This window comes from Triturus cristatus, chromosome 12 (genome assembly GCF_964204655.1).
Source record: "Triturus cristatus chromosome 12, aTriCri1.1, whole genome shotgun sequence".
In the NCBI taxonomy this organism is placed as follows: Eukaryota; Metazoa; Chordata; class Amphibia; order Caudata; family Salamandridae; genus Triturus; species Triturus cristatus.
The window spans coordinates 24,774,718-24,790,694 of NC_140595.1; the positions used below are offsets into that span (position 1 = coordinate 24,774,718).

At 47.3% G+C, this 15,977-nt stretch overlaps 1 protein-coding gene across 3 annotated transcripts in view; it reads right to left on the reverse strand.

Moving 5' to 3' along the window:
- NCAN (neurocan) overlaps positions 1-15,977 on the reverse strand; it is a 359,920-nt gene that overhangs the window by 100,209 nt on the left and 243,734 nt on the right. For 2 of the 3 annotated variants that reach the window (XM_085638463.1, XM_085638465.1), the window contains exon 10: positions 14,518-14,850. In XM_085638463.1, the coding sequence (XP_085494589.1) occupies positions 14,518-14,850 (333 nt within the window). The remainder of the gene's footprint in view (positions 1-14,517; positions 14,851-15,977) is intronic. The other variant, XM_085638464.1, reaches the window with a different exon arrangement.

Consider the following 15,977-nt stretch of genomic DNA (forward strand, 5'->3'; position numbering starts at 1 on the left):
ACACAAAGAAGGAGGTCTAAGATCGACTATCTCTGGAGAGGAGAGAGGAATTTATCCCCAATTTGTGGATTTTCGTTATATCGATTCTGCATCTCCCCGTTTATCTATTGACATCTTGAATGAGACATGGCCCAGGGGTACGGCGGGCGAAGGAGGCGGCCCAGGGGTACGGCGGGCGAAGGAGGCGGCCCGATCTAGGGTCTTCCCTACATAACCACAACACTCAAACACACTGCTAATCCCTGTGTATATCGGCATTTCATCTGTTTATAAGGATGAATCTAAATATGTGCATTTCTTTGTATAAATTTGTATGATAATTATGTTTATAAATATATAGATATTCTTTAGGTCTGCTTAACAAATGTACATATTACTTATAGTTTTATTATTCTAAGCTTAACATGTATATAGGTCACTGCATAGTTTTCATATAAGTTATTTGATTAGATACTTATGGTTCTCCGTTTATCTATCACAATATGTAAATTCTTTCATAACTGTTTATCTACAATTGCTTCACTATTGAAAAGACAAAAAACACACTCAAATTAGCTTAAAGTACAAAAACACTTGAAAGTTTGAGTTTTTCAAATACAACCTATATCTTGATATATTACCTTCCTTTTACATGTATACCTTCCATGTACTTATGTATCTAAATATTTATCTATTACTCCTACTGTTAAAAAAAAATTCATTTGCGTCTCTCCAAAGGACTACCCTATATTTCACCCTCTACCCCACTCAGTATATCCTATACTTCAACTCTCTGACTCATCCCAAACCTTATTCTACTAATATGAACTCCAAAATAACCCTTTCTAGAATCTTCCCTCTATCCCTGTTTGCATCACCCCAGACCTCATTTTACTATTAAGATCTTCCAAACAAGACTTTCTAAATTCTTCCCTCGCCTATTCCTCCTTAGACTCATCTGAGACCTCATTTTTTTACTATGATCTCCCCAATACATTTCTAGAGACTCTTCCCTCCTCCGTCTCTCCTTTACGCATCCCAAACCTCCTCCTACGCTAGGATCCCCCAATAAACACGTTCTAGACTCTTCCATCCACCCATTATCATTTTCAATCCAACTAACAGATTCACATGTCCACCACTAAAAATAATTCAGATTTCCCTAAACTAATTCAAAACGAATCCTTTTTGGGTACAGAGTAGCGTGCTACTCGCTGAAAAGCGCTTTGATGCCTCGTCAGGGGTAGTAAGTGCTATATAAATATAAATACAATACAATGATCCCTCCAGCCAATGTCATCCCCACATAGGATATCAACACCCTCTCCTACACCGATGACACGCAGCCCATACTCTCCCTTTCGGACAAGACCTACAACACAAGAAGTAAGTTCACTGCCTGAATGACCGAAGCCGCTATCTGGATGAAAGTCAACTGTCTCAAGCTCAACACAGACAAGACAGAAGGGGTGACCTTCGGCAACTACACCTCATCATGGGACTCCAGCTGGTGGCAGCCAAACTCGGATTCACACCCAGCACTCATGCCAGAAACCTCGGAATCACCAACAGCAAACTGGACATGACAGCACAAGTCAACTCCATCTCTGCATCCTGCTTCTACACCCTGAGGAAGGGGAGAAAGATCTTCAAATGGCTCCCAAGCAACACTAGAAAAAACGGTCACTCATGCCCTAGTCACCATGGAGGATGGATACAAACTCTGCGCCGGGATCACAAACAACTCACTAGAAGACGACAAACCATCCAGAACTCGGCAGCCAGACGCATCCTCAACCTCCCACACAGAACCCACATCACACTACACCTCGGGATACACAAATTAATCTGCATGGGAGGCATTTATCTGTTTTCTTACTAATCGAACTATGTCATTTCTGCACCCCTCAGTCCTCCTCCCCTCGGGTGGGTCTGAGTACCCCCTCATAATGGGCCACACTTAAAACAGAGATGCTGAAATTTAAGTTGCTACACAAGGTGTCCATTTCCCCCACTGGTCCAGACGCTTCATTGGGAAGCGCTCAGAAGAAGGGATGGGGCTGTGGTATGCCCCGCCCCTCCAGCACCCCCCCCCCACCTCCTTCCCCCGCCGTTACAGAGTGTAATCTCCAAGTAGTGCGCGCCGCCACCTCTGACGGCCGGTAATTATCTGACGGATAATGAAGGGCCCGGCGGTAGGTGTGCTCGCTCTTCCCTGACACCGCTCGCCAATCTTTGCAGCGGGAAATAATTACCACTTATTCTTTCCTAACTCCACGGTGGGATTAATGAAGTGCATCCAAGCTCAGCAGTGCACTTCCTGCCTGACTGCCGCGAGCGCCAGGCCAGCTCCAGCCTCCACTGCCTCCTAAAAGAGCCCGAGAGGGAAAGGTCAGACTCTTTCTAACAAAGAGCGCCACCTGGGGGCACACAAGAGCCAGAGACCCCCAAGGAACCCCCCCCGAAACAGAATGCCAGCCCCTTTCTAACAAAGAGCGGCTCTAGGGGGCACACACAAGCCGAGAGACCCCAAGGAACGCTCCTGGAAGAAAAGGCAAACCCCCTTCTCACAACAAGCATTGGAAATGCAATAGGTCTCGCATTTGTTTAATTTAGAGTGTTTGGCTTTGCTAATGGTATTGTATTTTAGCCATGTGTTATTGAGTGTATGTATGTGATGTGTTGTGGCATTATGTGGTTTGGATTGTAATTGTTAGCTGTGTAGCAGTATGAAGCATAGAGTGAGGAGAAGAAGAGCAGTGTTTACGATTTAGGAAGGAGAGTGAAGAGGAGAAGAACAGCATGAGGGACAATGGAGGAATGCGAGGAGGAGGGTAGCATGAGGCAGAAGAAAGCGAGTGACAAGAGTAGTATGGGGGAGAAGGAAGAGAGTGAGGAGGAGATGAGCGTGAGCTAGAAGGAAGGAGAGTGAGGGGAGCAGTATGAGGAAGGAGAGAGGAGGATAAGAGTAGGATGAGGGACATGAAAGGAGAGTGGTGAGGAGAAGAGCAGTGTGAGGCACAAGGACGGAGAGCAAGGAGGAGAAGAGCAGCATGAGGCAGAAGGAAGGAGAGTGAAGAGAGCAGCATTAGGCATAAGGAAGTAGAGAGGTGTAGAAGAGCAGTGTGAGGGAGATGGTAGGAGAGTGAGAAGGGGAAGAGCAGTGTGAGGCACAAGGACAGAGAGCGAGGAGGAGAAGAGCAGTGTGAGGCACAAGGACGGAGAGCAAGGAGGAGAAGAGCAGTGTGAGGCACAAGGACGGAGAGCGAGGAGGAGAAGAGCAGTGTGAGGCACAAGGACGGAGAGCGAGGAGGAGAATAGCAGCGTGAGGCATAAGGACGGAGAGCGAGGAGGAGAAGAGCAGTGTGAGGCACAAGGACAGAGAGCGAGGAGGAGAAGAGCAGTGTGAGGCACAAGGACAGAGAGCGAGGAGGAGAAGAGCAGTGTGAGGCACAAGGACGGAGAGCAAGGAGGAGAAGAGCAGTGTGAGGCACAAGGACGGAGAGCGAGGAGGAGAAGAGCAGTGTGAGGCACAAGGACGGAGAGCGAGGAGGAGAATAGCAGCGTGAGGCATAAGGACGGAGAGCGAGGAGGAGAAGAGCAGTGTGAGGCATAAGGACGGAGAGCGAGGAGGAGAAGAGCAGTGTGAGGCACAAGGACGGAGAGCAAGGAGGAGAAGAGCAGTGTGAGGCACAAGGACGGAGAGCAAGGAGAAGAAGAGCAGTGTGAGGCACAAGGACGGAGAGCGAGGAGGAGAAGAGCAGTGTGAGGCACAAGGACGGAGAGCGAGGAGGAGAAGAGCAGTGTGAGGCACAAGGACGGAGAGCGAGGAGGAGAAGAGCAGTGTGAGGCACAAGGACGGAGAGCGAGGAGGAGAAGAGCAGTGTGAGGCACAAGGACGGAGAGCGAGGAGGAGAAGAGCAGCGTGAGGCACAAGGACGGAGAGCGAGGAGGAGAATAGCAGTGTGAGGCACAAGGACGGAGAGCGAGGAGGAGAAGAGCAGTGTGAGGCACAAGGACGGAGAGCAAGGAAGAGAAGAGCAGTGTGAGGCACAAGGACGGAGAGCGAGGAGGAGAAGAGCAGTGTGAGCCAGAAGGAGGGTGAGTGTGAAGGAGAGCAGTATGAGGCATATGGATGGAGAGAGTACGGAGGAGAAGAACACCGTGAGATATATTTTAAAAAAGGAGTGTGAGAAGATTAGCTGGTAGTGGGACTGGTGGTGGTAGTTTGTGTGGTGATCTTGCCACCAGTTCCTTAAATGCTCTTTTTTTCTTCTTGTGCTAGTGGCTGCCAGTGTTATGTGTTCACGCGTGTGAGCACAATTTGTCCATGAAACACCAGTTTACTCCTGCACACACAAATTCACACATGCATGCGTCACAGCATTTGTGCAACATTCTCCACTTATTTGCACACTTCTCTGCTTTTGTGCACATATCATATGTGTGCACTGGCATTTCGGCTGTGCACAAAGTTCTCCTCACACACAGCCCCACAGTGCTACCCCGCTGGTCTTTACTACGGGGTAAGCACCAATAAAAAGACATGGGAAGGGGGCAGGTCCATGTGCAAGCAAGGACCGAGTGGTGGGGGAAAGAGGGGTTAACAACATGTAGAGTTGGTGGGTAAAAATCTGGCAACACATACCTGCCTGCGACATACTTCCAGTGAGCTGTAACAGGCCCCGAGGACAAACATACAACGGCACCTGACATGCACAATGCAGGCCGCATTTTCTAAGTCACACGCGTGTGAACACACATCATAAAAGTACGTTTCTTGTGACTAGACAGGAGGCCCAACCTTTACAACACCAAGCTTCTGAAGACCGAAATCAAAATAGTGAAATATCTGTACGGAAGAAAACATTGCGCTGGTGTTAGTTTACTATTTGCACAAACTATCTAACACAGGCAGAGGAGAGAGTTTTTGGGAGCTGAGATGTGTTGTGGGGGACCGGGGTTGCTGTTTTGTGATTAACCCACTCTGCGAATTAACTTTGATATGCTCGATGTGGCCTGGTGTAGCGGATAATTCTCGCTAGTTTATATATTTTCCTATTCTGCGTTATTCGACGGCGCGAACCCAGGTCCGTGACTCTTTGAACGTATTAACTAGACCGTGTTAATTGCAACTGGAGCATTTAACATTGAGTCGGTGTACACAGAACTGTGTTGTTGTGGTGCTCCCGTGGAGTCGGACAACAGCATCCAGAACGGGATGGCGGTCGGATGGAAACCTTTAATTAGAACAGAGCTAAATGGCACCGTTCATTTTTGCATCACACATATCTACACATCACCCGTAATTGTATGCCACGCCACGTATTTTAATTTGAGCCCCAGGGAGATGAAGCCCAGATTCGCACAGATTTAGTTACGGGGAGATAAATAAATTGTGAAATGAAGAATGAGTACCAATGGACCAAAACGGTGAAAAGAAAGAAAGAGCGCTTACCGAGTTTTATAGGAAACCGTGTAACTCCTCCAGGAAACGGTAAACAGGAGGGACTAAGAAGCCTCCTTTTCAATCGTGAGCCAGCGTTTAGCATGGAGGATGATGCCAGCCAATCAAAATGGTGGGCGTGGCTTCAAGCCCCCTTCCGAAAGTGTATCGACGACATTCAGCCTCACAGAGCGGGAATGCATGCGCGCTTCAGCGCTAGGTCTGCGAGACATAAAAAGCACTCATAGGCGGCACACACGAGCCGAGAGACCCCAAGGAACAGTCCTGGAAGAATAGACCAGCCCCTCTCTAACAAAAACTCTGAAACCGGTCCTAGGATGCTTGTTTCCGGTCCAGGGATGACCTGGTTGGACTGTACCCATGAGGCACAGGGTCAAGACTGATTTGCATATGGCCAGGTCTAAACTGGGGTGGCATGGTGAGCAAAAGAACGATGGATTTAACCCAGATCTCTTGACTGGGGGTGAATGTTTTGATTTGTTCTGCATTCCGTCCATCAATTGTGTGTCTTTTCCTCTCTAACAAGGAGCGCCTCCAGGTGGTACTCGAAAGACCCCAAGGAGCCCTGCTGGAAGAAAAGACCAGCCCCTCTAACAAAGACCACCACCAGGGGGCAAACAAGGGTCAGCAAACACAGACTTTAGGAGACCCTCTGGGAAGGGTAGGGCAGCTTCCTTTCTAACAAAAAGCTCCTCCGGGGTCCTAGGAGACCCAAAGACCCCAAGCGATACTATAGGAAGAAAGGTGGCAGCCCCTTTCTAACAAAGAGCACCTCCGGGGGTACATGACGGGCACAGTGAGGGCCAAGAGACCCCAAGCTACCCTCTGGGAAGGAAAGATCCGGTCTAACAAAGAGGGCCTCTAGGAGGCGCTCTGGCATCCCAGTGAGGGCAGTGCTTAAATTGTAAAAAAAAATAAAGTCCAGGGCCAACGATATTGCTCAGGAGGCCACTGCAGTTTGCACTGCCACCGTTGCCAAATGCCAGCATAAGAGCTCACTATTAATCATCGCACTCCTACAAATGTGCCAGCTTGGACCATTCCAGGCCACCCAGCACTGCAAGAATGGCCTGGACGTGCCAGAATTATTATTTCAAATGCATATTTAGTTGTTAAACTGATGTGATCTGCTAAGAACAGACTGGGCGGATATGGTTTTCCAAGGGGATGTTTGTAAAGGGGGTTGGACTAATGTGGTTCAGCCTTGATCTTAGAAAGTGGGTGTTTGTGAGAGGGTTGGACTGACCCGATCCTCCCTTGACCATCATTAGAGGGCAGTGCGGGGCGTCTCTCGGCAGACAGCCAGGCTAGACCCCCATAATCTGGTGGCTTGAATGCTGCGAGTACAGTCACCAATGGTTTTCTTCCTATTAGATGGGATTATTAGACACTGCGACAGCCTGGAACGCAAGTTCTTCGGTTGGGTATTTGGGATTTTTGATTGAAGGAATTTTGGTCCTTTGCCGTTCATCGCTCCTGGGTGATACCAGCTTGAAAGGCTTTGAGCTGCTGTGGTCCAGGATTCAGCGCTTAGGGCTGGAAAGATCAGAGTCTGGATGTTTACATTCACTAGCAGTCTTGCTGCTGAGCTCTGAATTCTCGGCAGCCTTCTTATGGTTGAGAGTGGATGCCATGGTATAGTCCGTGAGTGTAACCCAGGTTAGACCGGATGAGCGATTTTGTTGCTTGTCCCTTTTGAGGAAATCCAAGATGTGGAAAGATGCATCGAAGTGTTTTCGCTGTCCAGAAAGTCGATTTAGACAGCTTGTCCTCTCGAGCTTTGCTGAAAAGTGCAATAGCAAGATCTCACACTTCTTTACTTAATTTTGGAGGAGATCCCTGCGCATTCGGCCAGAAAAACAGAGAATCCTAACTCTTATGGTCATCGCCGGTCATTATTTTGATGTTTGAAGCATTTAACTGAAGGTGACTCCTTATCATCCTCAGAGCAACAGATATTAGATGTCTGTTGATTTTAGTTTTTCTTATGTCACGGAGGGTTTTCAAATTTCATAATTATATGTGTTGTCCAGGTATTTGTAGCAGGTACATTGAGCACTGTGCTACTTAAAATCCCACATCTGTATTTTTAACCAAAAGGTTAGCCTTCCGGTGTGCATCATTTCCAACTCTAAAACTGTACAATTATAAGGTGCCCCCGCATCGTAAGTAGGACTGGGTGTCATGAAGTATGGCGGCTACAAGACTCTCCGGACTTGAAGTATATTTAGCACTTGTGCACCTCAGGGCAAGCAGAACCAGGCTCTCACCCCCCACCTCCCCCCTTAAAAAGACATATATAAAATCCTACCAATTCAAGATAAAGAGACGAGCCACTCCTGTTTGGGATGCAAAAGCAGTTGATTTATTGGCAAAGAAAGACGCGTTTCGACCTCTCACTGGGTCTTGGTCACATGAAAAAAATATATATATCTATATATATATATCTCCGTCTCTCTAATTTTACTCACAGAAAGAGTTGTGACCAACCTGGTCTGAGGCTCTCTAACCACACTAAGCCGGCTCTTAATACAAAAGGAAACCTTGTGCCTGGCAAATGACGGCTATATTGCCGACTTTGGAGCTGGGAATCCAAGGTTCGAGCCTGGGGGTCGACTACACATCCTGTCATTCTGGGCAAATCACTTAATCTCCCAGTGCCTACCCAAAACAAGCATTTACAATGCAATGGTCTCGGCATTGTTAAAGTTAGAGCTATTGGCATTGCTCCTGACATTGTTTTTGTATTTTGTATTTTGTAAACTGAGATAATAGAACAATCTGACATAACTCGGAGAATAGCATTCTCTGTGGGCCCGACCTTGGCAGGGCAATTTGGACCTCTGTGTAGACGACATAATTATGGCTATTTCTTTATATCGGAGTTAAGGGTGGGGGGTGTAAAAGCGACGATATGAATATGCCTATTTACATCTACTTTATAAACAATCATTTGAAGCTTTAACAAAAATATTTAACAACAAAAACGATCTGGTTAAAATATTGAGCAGCCTAGAAATAACGCAATCGGCGTGACGTAAACATAAATGAAACAAAATCCTACTTCTGAGTAGAAGAAAACTAGCCCTACAATTTCCCTGAGTTACATACGAATCTAACCTTTCATATGCGGACTTTCAATCCAATAGTGTTCCCTCGACTATATTTACACAATTGATTTTATAACATGATCCTAAATTACATATTGGGCACGGAGTGAATGTTATACAAATGACTCGACTATGCGAAGTATCTCTTGAGATGCGACTCTTGCAGATTGAATGAGGTGGACAACACATTTGAGCGCCTGTTGTAAGGGTGAGCTGCCTACAGCTACACGCTGCATCATCGTCTATAGAGACAGTCAGATGGCGAGGCAGGGGCTTTGGGCCGCTAAGCACGTGCACAGCGGCCACGAGCCCTGCATTACACTTTTAGATCCCGTCCCCTCCCTTCTCTGACCTCTTTAACTGAGAGAAACTCCAGTAGCGGGAAAACAAGGTGCCGATCCAGGAAGTGTGCGATCTTCGTGGTGAGATCGTACTGCGCCATCTTGGCAGAAAAGAAAGCTTCAACACCCGAAAACTTTATTAAAGACTGAAAGAGGGACAAAGGCGTGTGAGTAAGGCAGCCGGGAAGTGTCAATACTGGTAGGTAGGCGGGTACTAGAGTGGTCAGTGGAAATAGAAGAAGGGCGAACCTGGCTCGGATGATCGGGGGAAAGACTGTTGATAAAGAAGACGGTACCCATAAAACTGAAGCCCGAGTACCGTGCTTTGACTGTCGCACAAGCCTGCTACGAGTAGGGTTGGCACCGAACACGTTTTCTACCGGTGTTCAGTTGGTTTAAGCTCCTTATCTAGACGCCTAGTTTGCTCAGGTGCGCGTGCGCACGGTGAAATCCTGCCTACTGACTTGTCTGTGAAACTTGAATTTCTCAACTTCCCGCGTGTGTGCAAATCAGCCTGGATTAACTTCAGCCTTGCGCATTCGTGTGTTTTGATTCCGAGATGCGCGTTTTAATCTTGGAATGCAAAGAGATCATACAAATAATTGGGAGAGGATGTGGTCTTGATACTAGACTGCTGACTTTTGGAGCTGGAAAACGAAGGTTCGAGCCTCGGGGTCGACTGTGATACTTAATCTCCCCGTGCATACCAAAAAAATGAATGTCATTGTGTAACGTAACTGGTGCCTATGTAAAGCGCTCCAATACCTTCGGATCGATTTCGCGCTATATAAATCGGCAGAAAAAAAGAAAGAACAAGAAACAGCGACGGAGTGTAGGCAGGAGCGAGACTGAGAAATGGAAAAGAACGATACAACAGTGAAATAAGCAAAACAAGCCGAGGGACCCGGAAGACACCACCGCCTTTCTCCGAGGCATAGCAGAAAATGCCTCGGAGAAAGGGAGCGTCCTTTTCGGATTTGGGGGCGTGTTTTGCTGTTGTCTCCTCCCTGAGACTTCGCGCAAAAAACACGCCCCCGATCCGAAAAGGACGGGGCATAATCGGAGTGACTGGACCTCTTCTCCAGTGGCTGGCCAGCATTTAAGAGGCCAGCCAATGGAGAACAGGAGAGAAGAGGGGCGGGTGCAAGCCCCTCTTCTTAAAGTCATTAAATCTCGCGAGCGAGACTGCGCAAGCGCAGCTATCGCTAGCCGAGACCTAAAAATGATTGTGTCCTTGTGTAACGTAACTGGTGCTCATGTAAAGCGCTCCAATACCTTCGGGTCGAGTTCACGCTATATAAATCTGCAAAAAAAAAAAAATGCCATGCTTTCTCCTGCTGCAGTAGCACCCCGCTGCCAGCTTCTTATCCCCCTGCCTTGAAAGAAACATGCTGAGGCTCTTTGTCCCTTGCCTCCCCCCGTACTTCTGCCCAGGAATGCCCATAATGTCAGGAGCGGAGAGCTGGGCGCACGCGGGCTGGCGACGGCCTCCCAGGGTGCACAGCGTTATGTGTTTCCAGGCTGGCTCGTTTCCGCTTCTAAGTGGCACCTGGGGTCATATTGGCATTTCGAGGTGTCAGCAGACATTTCTGCAGGCGCCACAGGGGATGGGCACGAACAGCCCTTATTAGCTGATAACTGTTTGTGTGCGGAGGTTTCACATAATCAGATGAGAGTGCCAAGGTCACACTCAGAGTGAGAGGCAGGACTGGAGTCAGTGAGTTAGCCAAGAAATGCTAAATTACAGGGAAAATGCTTAATAATGGACGTTTGTGTTGGTGACATGGATGCAGCATCTAATGAGAATACGCTGTTGTGCCTTACACCGTTCCTGGACGCATGGACGTTAAACACATTTTGCAGCGTGAATTTTTTCTGGATTCACGTGCTGTGCATTATTCCGTCATCTAGTGGCTAGGTCCAGAATTGTAGTATTTCTTTCATTTCACAGATCCCTGCAGTAGGTGCATTAGTCCACTAAGCCACCAGAACGTGGGTCTGTATCCCTCACACGCAAAATAGGAGCGCCGAGTACGCAAGACACCACAACACCCCTCCCCCCCACCACCACCATCCAGCATGGCACCCAGCACTCCCCGCATAGGTCACAATATAATTACAGAGCTTACTAACCATGCATGCGGCTATTCTGGTAGCGTGTCACGCGACCTCCCAGTACAGCGCTTTGGGGTCTCTAGTAGTGCAACGAAGCGCTATAGAAATGTTACAGAACACTATAGTACACCTGTGTCTTGGGAGCGGAGGAGATTGGACTCAGGGACACAACAAGGGTGATCTGTCTGTACGAGGCAGCTTTATACGGAGGCGTGGGCCCCTTTAAAAGGGCTTTGGGGAGGGGGGGCAGCCTTACTCGGTATTGTGCCGTGGTAGCGCCTCACAGTCAGTGCTGTCTTAACACACAGGCACGCTGGGCTGTAGCCCGGGGGTCCCATGAGCATAGGGGCCCCCCATGGAGACCAGAATTTAACACTAATTTTCCGTTAAACATTTTTATTCCTGTGAGTGGTTGTGATGCAGGGCCCAGTGCACTGCTTTGCCCGGGGGCCTATAATACTGTTAAGACAGCCCTGCTCACAGATACTCGCGCTGTTCAGCTCTTGGAGACGGAGAAGAGATTAAACACCAGTACAAACACAGACACGATTCTAAAATATTGTAGTCCGTAAAAGAATGTAACCCGGGAGGTATCTTTTATTAAAAATCTAAGCATGTGACAAACAGCGCGCCTTGTTATTGCACGCTCCAGGCACAGGGAGCGCTTGTCCCGAGCGGTCCATTAACAGCAAAACAAACAGTTGCGTGCCGAAGATGACCTCTGCCTCAGAGCCGTGGTCTGCCTAGAAACACGCTGTAGCACCCGAGGCACAATCAAAGGCCTGGTGGACACTGGTGAAAATGTTGGCTCAGTAAATTAGCGAAGATGATTGAAATATCCATAGAGGGCTCATCAAAACCACTTCAAGTAGCTATAAGGACAACTCGGCTGGCTGAAATTCCATCCGTGGCAGGTGAATCGGCCAATATCCTGGAAAGGTTGTATATCAGAATATCAATGTCAGAAAATCAGTCTACAATATCTGCTAAAACAATGATAGCTAACATATTCGGTAGCCGTACACAAGTATAGATTTACAATTCTCGACTCCACAGCTCTGTACCTGTGAGGTATACATACTCAAGGGACATATAGGGTAGGGAGACTAGATTCTCAAAACAAAAAAACAGGACAGGTCATAGACATAGAAGTAGGACTGCAATTTGCAGTAACTGTCGACATGAAAGTAGGACTATTTGTCAGGTGTCATAGACCTAGAAAAAGGACTACATTGACAGCCGCCTCCACAGACACAGATGAAGAATTACAGACCACAAATCAGGTGTGTGATACAGACAGCAGTGGAGTTTTAAGCTAACAGCAAGTGCATTACAGGATGTAGGATTTTCGCTTCGACAATGCCAAGAGCAGCCTCAAAACTACTAGCTTGCAATGAAGGCTATAAAGCTTGCCCCATGTCAGAAGCTGAGAAGAGGAAGAAAGAAGAGAAAGGGAGACAAAAGGCGCTATTATGCAGGAAGGACTGAGGCAGTAGGCCTGACTGTGCCTCAGAGATGAGGGGAGGGCTGAGAGAAGGCCTGACTGTGCCTCTGAAGTGTGGGATAGTCACTGACTATAGGTTTGCCAGTGCCTCTGAGACGAGGGTGGGGGGACGGAGATTGTTGCATTTCTCAGCTACAAGGTTAACACTAAAATAGATGCAGTATGTTACTGGTAATGTCTGCTCTGTGCACGCTGCTGTCGTACATAAGTGTCTCCTGTTGAGCAGCTTTAAAAATACCTCTAGGCACTGTATATGCATCCATTCTTTGCTGTGATAAAACCCATGACATCATAGTGCTTAAAACATTTACCCATGTGCCTTTTTTCAGGGGGCAGTTACAGTCCAATTACAAGCCAACATTTCTGGTTGTCTGGTAGAACAGTCCAGCGCACAGCTTCCGCCCAGGTAGGCGGTCTGAGTTGTGCGGAGAAGGGTACCACAGCACGCAAGTGTTGTAGGTCACAGCAAGCAGAGCTCGCCTCTCACCCTGTGTATATCACCTAACCATGTTCCATGAGACAACAGCACCCGCAGACGTCTCACCCTTCTACATCACACAGGGCCTTCAGATGTTGTAGAAATACTACCTGAGCAGGCTTTGAGGCTGCAGTAACTTGACCACTCGTACTCGACACCCGACGCTTACCCCCACACTCCCTTCAACCACTCATGCACCCTGTGCCTTTCCAGTGCACCCAAACATGGCAGAGCGTTGAAGGCCATTACATCGCTCTATAAAGACCAGGTGATATGACAGAAGTACCCAGGCTTTAAGTGGGATGAACAAAACTGGGGGATCTCTCAAAGGGGCATGGCCGATGTAATTAAGGGCGTGGCTTACAACACATAAGCTAAAAAAATGTGCGGCTTCTGTCATTGTATCCAGACAACAAGTAACATTACACCTACAACAAGCTAGGACTATTAGCTTTGTCAATTGCTGTTAGCTGCATAAGCTAAATAAGCAACAACTTTGGCTTTGGTGTACATAACAGTGAAAATGCTTCAGTTCTGGAATGTTGACACTGAAAGAACAATAAAGAGTCTCTTGGAAGCAGTGAAGGGTGGTGCTGCTGCAGCAGTAAGATTTTTTTTTCACATTTAGGGCAAAAATGGAGAGCCCAATAGAGACCCGTCTCAGCGCCTGTGCAAAGTAACATGCGCACTGAGACACTATTTGAAAATCGAGACATTTCTCTGTTTTACCCGGGCACTGCACAAAAAACTAGACATTTCTTTAATTTGGAGCAAAGTGTCGGACACTGCTCCAAAAACCATCCAGGGAAAAACTGGACGTCTGGTCGCCCTAATATAGGGGGAATTAAGAATAATAAACCGATACACACTTACGTTCCGGACATTAAAGTAGTGTAAATGTTTGCTACAGTATTGTTGTAGCATGCTAATTGAAATATGGTTTCTGGCTCAAGACCTGCCTTTTTGTCCAAGCCCAGCAATCCAGTGCTTGCACACCCTCACGGGTGATAAGCAGCGCTTTACAAGTACTGGTTGATTGATTGACAGAATACCCTGAAAGCGCTTATGTTTTAGTTAACCTACAGGTAATTTTAGCAATCTTCCATTTAAGATCCCTTTAACACCACCATTTTGTTGAAAATAATTGCCGTAAAGAGATCAGAATACGGGAGGCCCCCCAGCCAATAATGACCATAGGCTGGACGAGGAGCAGACCAGATGACGAAGCATGCCGTCATCGTGGACGAGGGTCTTGCATCCTATGACTAGGCACGGCCACTCGATTAGGGGGAACTTGCTTACTTCATCAAAATTGTTGTCTATATACTAGGGAAGGTATACAAAGGACCAACTAAAATTCCCCCTTCCCATTACTAATGATTCCTGGACCCTCAAACTCTATTCAAACTGCAGCCCAGGGCAGCAGGGACTCTCAACCGACTTCACTTCCAGACAAACGCTACACTGCTGGCAGAGACAGCACAAGCAATGGCTGCTACTGGACGACAACAAAAAGCACTCACCGAGGGCAGCTGCATCCACACTGACGATCTGGGACAGAGTCGTGGCTGGTGTTTGAGTCGACTCTTCCTGCCCGCTTCCATCGTCTGAGATGGCGGTTCCATAGCTGTACCATGATTGGCTGGTCACCGTGGTTGGGAGGGTTCTAGGAAGGGTGAAGCGGCTGCCGTCCTCATGGTTCAGACGAAAGAGCTGGTTGATGAACACCGACGTCTTGAGGCGGTTTTGGGGAGGGTTCTGGGGCGAGGAGGCGTGATGGCCTTGAGTTGGACGGAGTCGGCGAATGGTGGCCTTCCCTCCTCCATGTAGCATCTGGGCATTTTCTGTTGAGTCTGCTTTTATTTCATTTAAAAAAAAAAAAAAAGTGAAAATAATTAGAAAAAGTGGAATAAAAAGTCATACCATCCACACAAGCCCAATAGTAAAATACAAAGTTCTCACTTTAGAGATCATTTAATAAGAACCCAGCAGACGTCTGGGAAAGAAGAGTGTCAGGAACTAATGGACACGTGTAGTTCACCTCAAGGTACACCTATCTAACATTTTCATAGCAGTTCAGCCAGATTAGGGAGACATGCTGTTATTTTTCAATGGTTTTAGGTTTTGGTTTATCACGTGACAGTTACCAACTTTAACCTAAGAAAAATAACGTAAATAGGAACACTTTGAAGAAATAAAACAAATGCATGCAAAGGAAGAAAAGGGAAAGGTGAATATAATCTAAATAAATAGGACAAAATGAAAATATAAAAAAGAAATGAGTAGCGACTGTGGGACTGATGCATAGTGGGACTGATGCATAGTGGGACTGATGCATAGTGGGACTGATGCATAGTGGGACTGATGCATAGTGGGATTGATGCATAGTGGGACTGATGCATAGTGGGATTGATGCATAGTGGGACTGATGCATAGTGGGACTGATGCATAGTGGGACTGATGCATAGTGGGATTGATGCATAGTAGGACTGATGCATAGTGGGACTGATGCATAGTGGGACTGATGCATAGTGGGATTGATGCATAGTGGGACTGATGCATAGTGGTACTGATGCATAGTGGGACTGGTGCATTCGCAATGGCCACAGAGTGGTACTGAATCATTACCAAGAGCATTAGATGGGAGCAAGTGGGAATTTCTTCAAAACAGGCTGAAAGGATTGAGCCAAGAAGGGCTACGGAAGGATCGACTGAGGTAAGGCATGGAGGGGGAGGGGGGTAATTCAACATAACTTGTACAACCTTAACAGAAACCACAACACAACCTGGTCCAGAACAGGATTTCCTTGGGACTGCACACTAAGCAAAAAACATAGCTACTGAAGTTAGAAATCTCAAGGGGATGTTTCAATAGCTCCGTCTCATTGGTAATAGTGGTTGCTCCCAAAGATAATGGCGGGCTCACAGGAAGTGCACTGTGCCACATTTCTCTTAACAGGAAGTAATCTAATGTAGTGCTGCC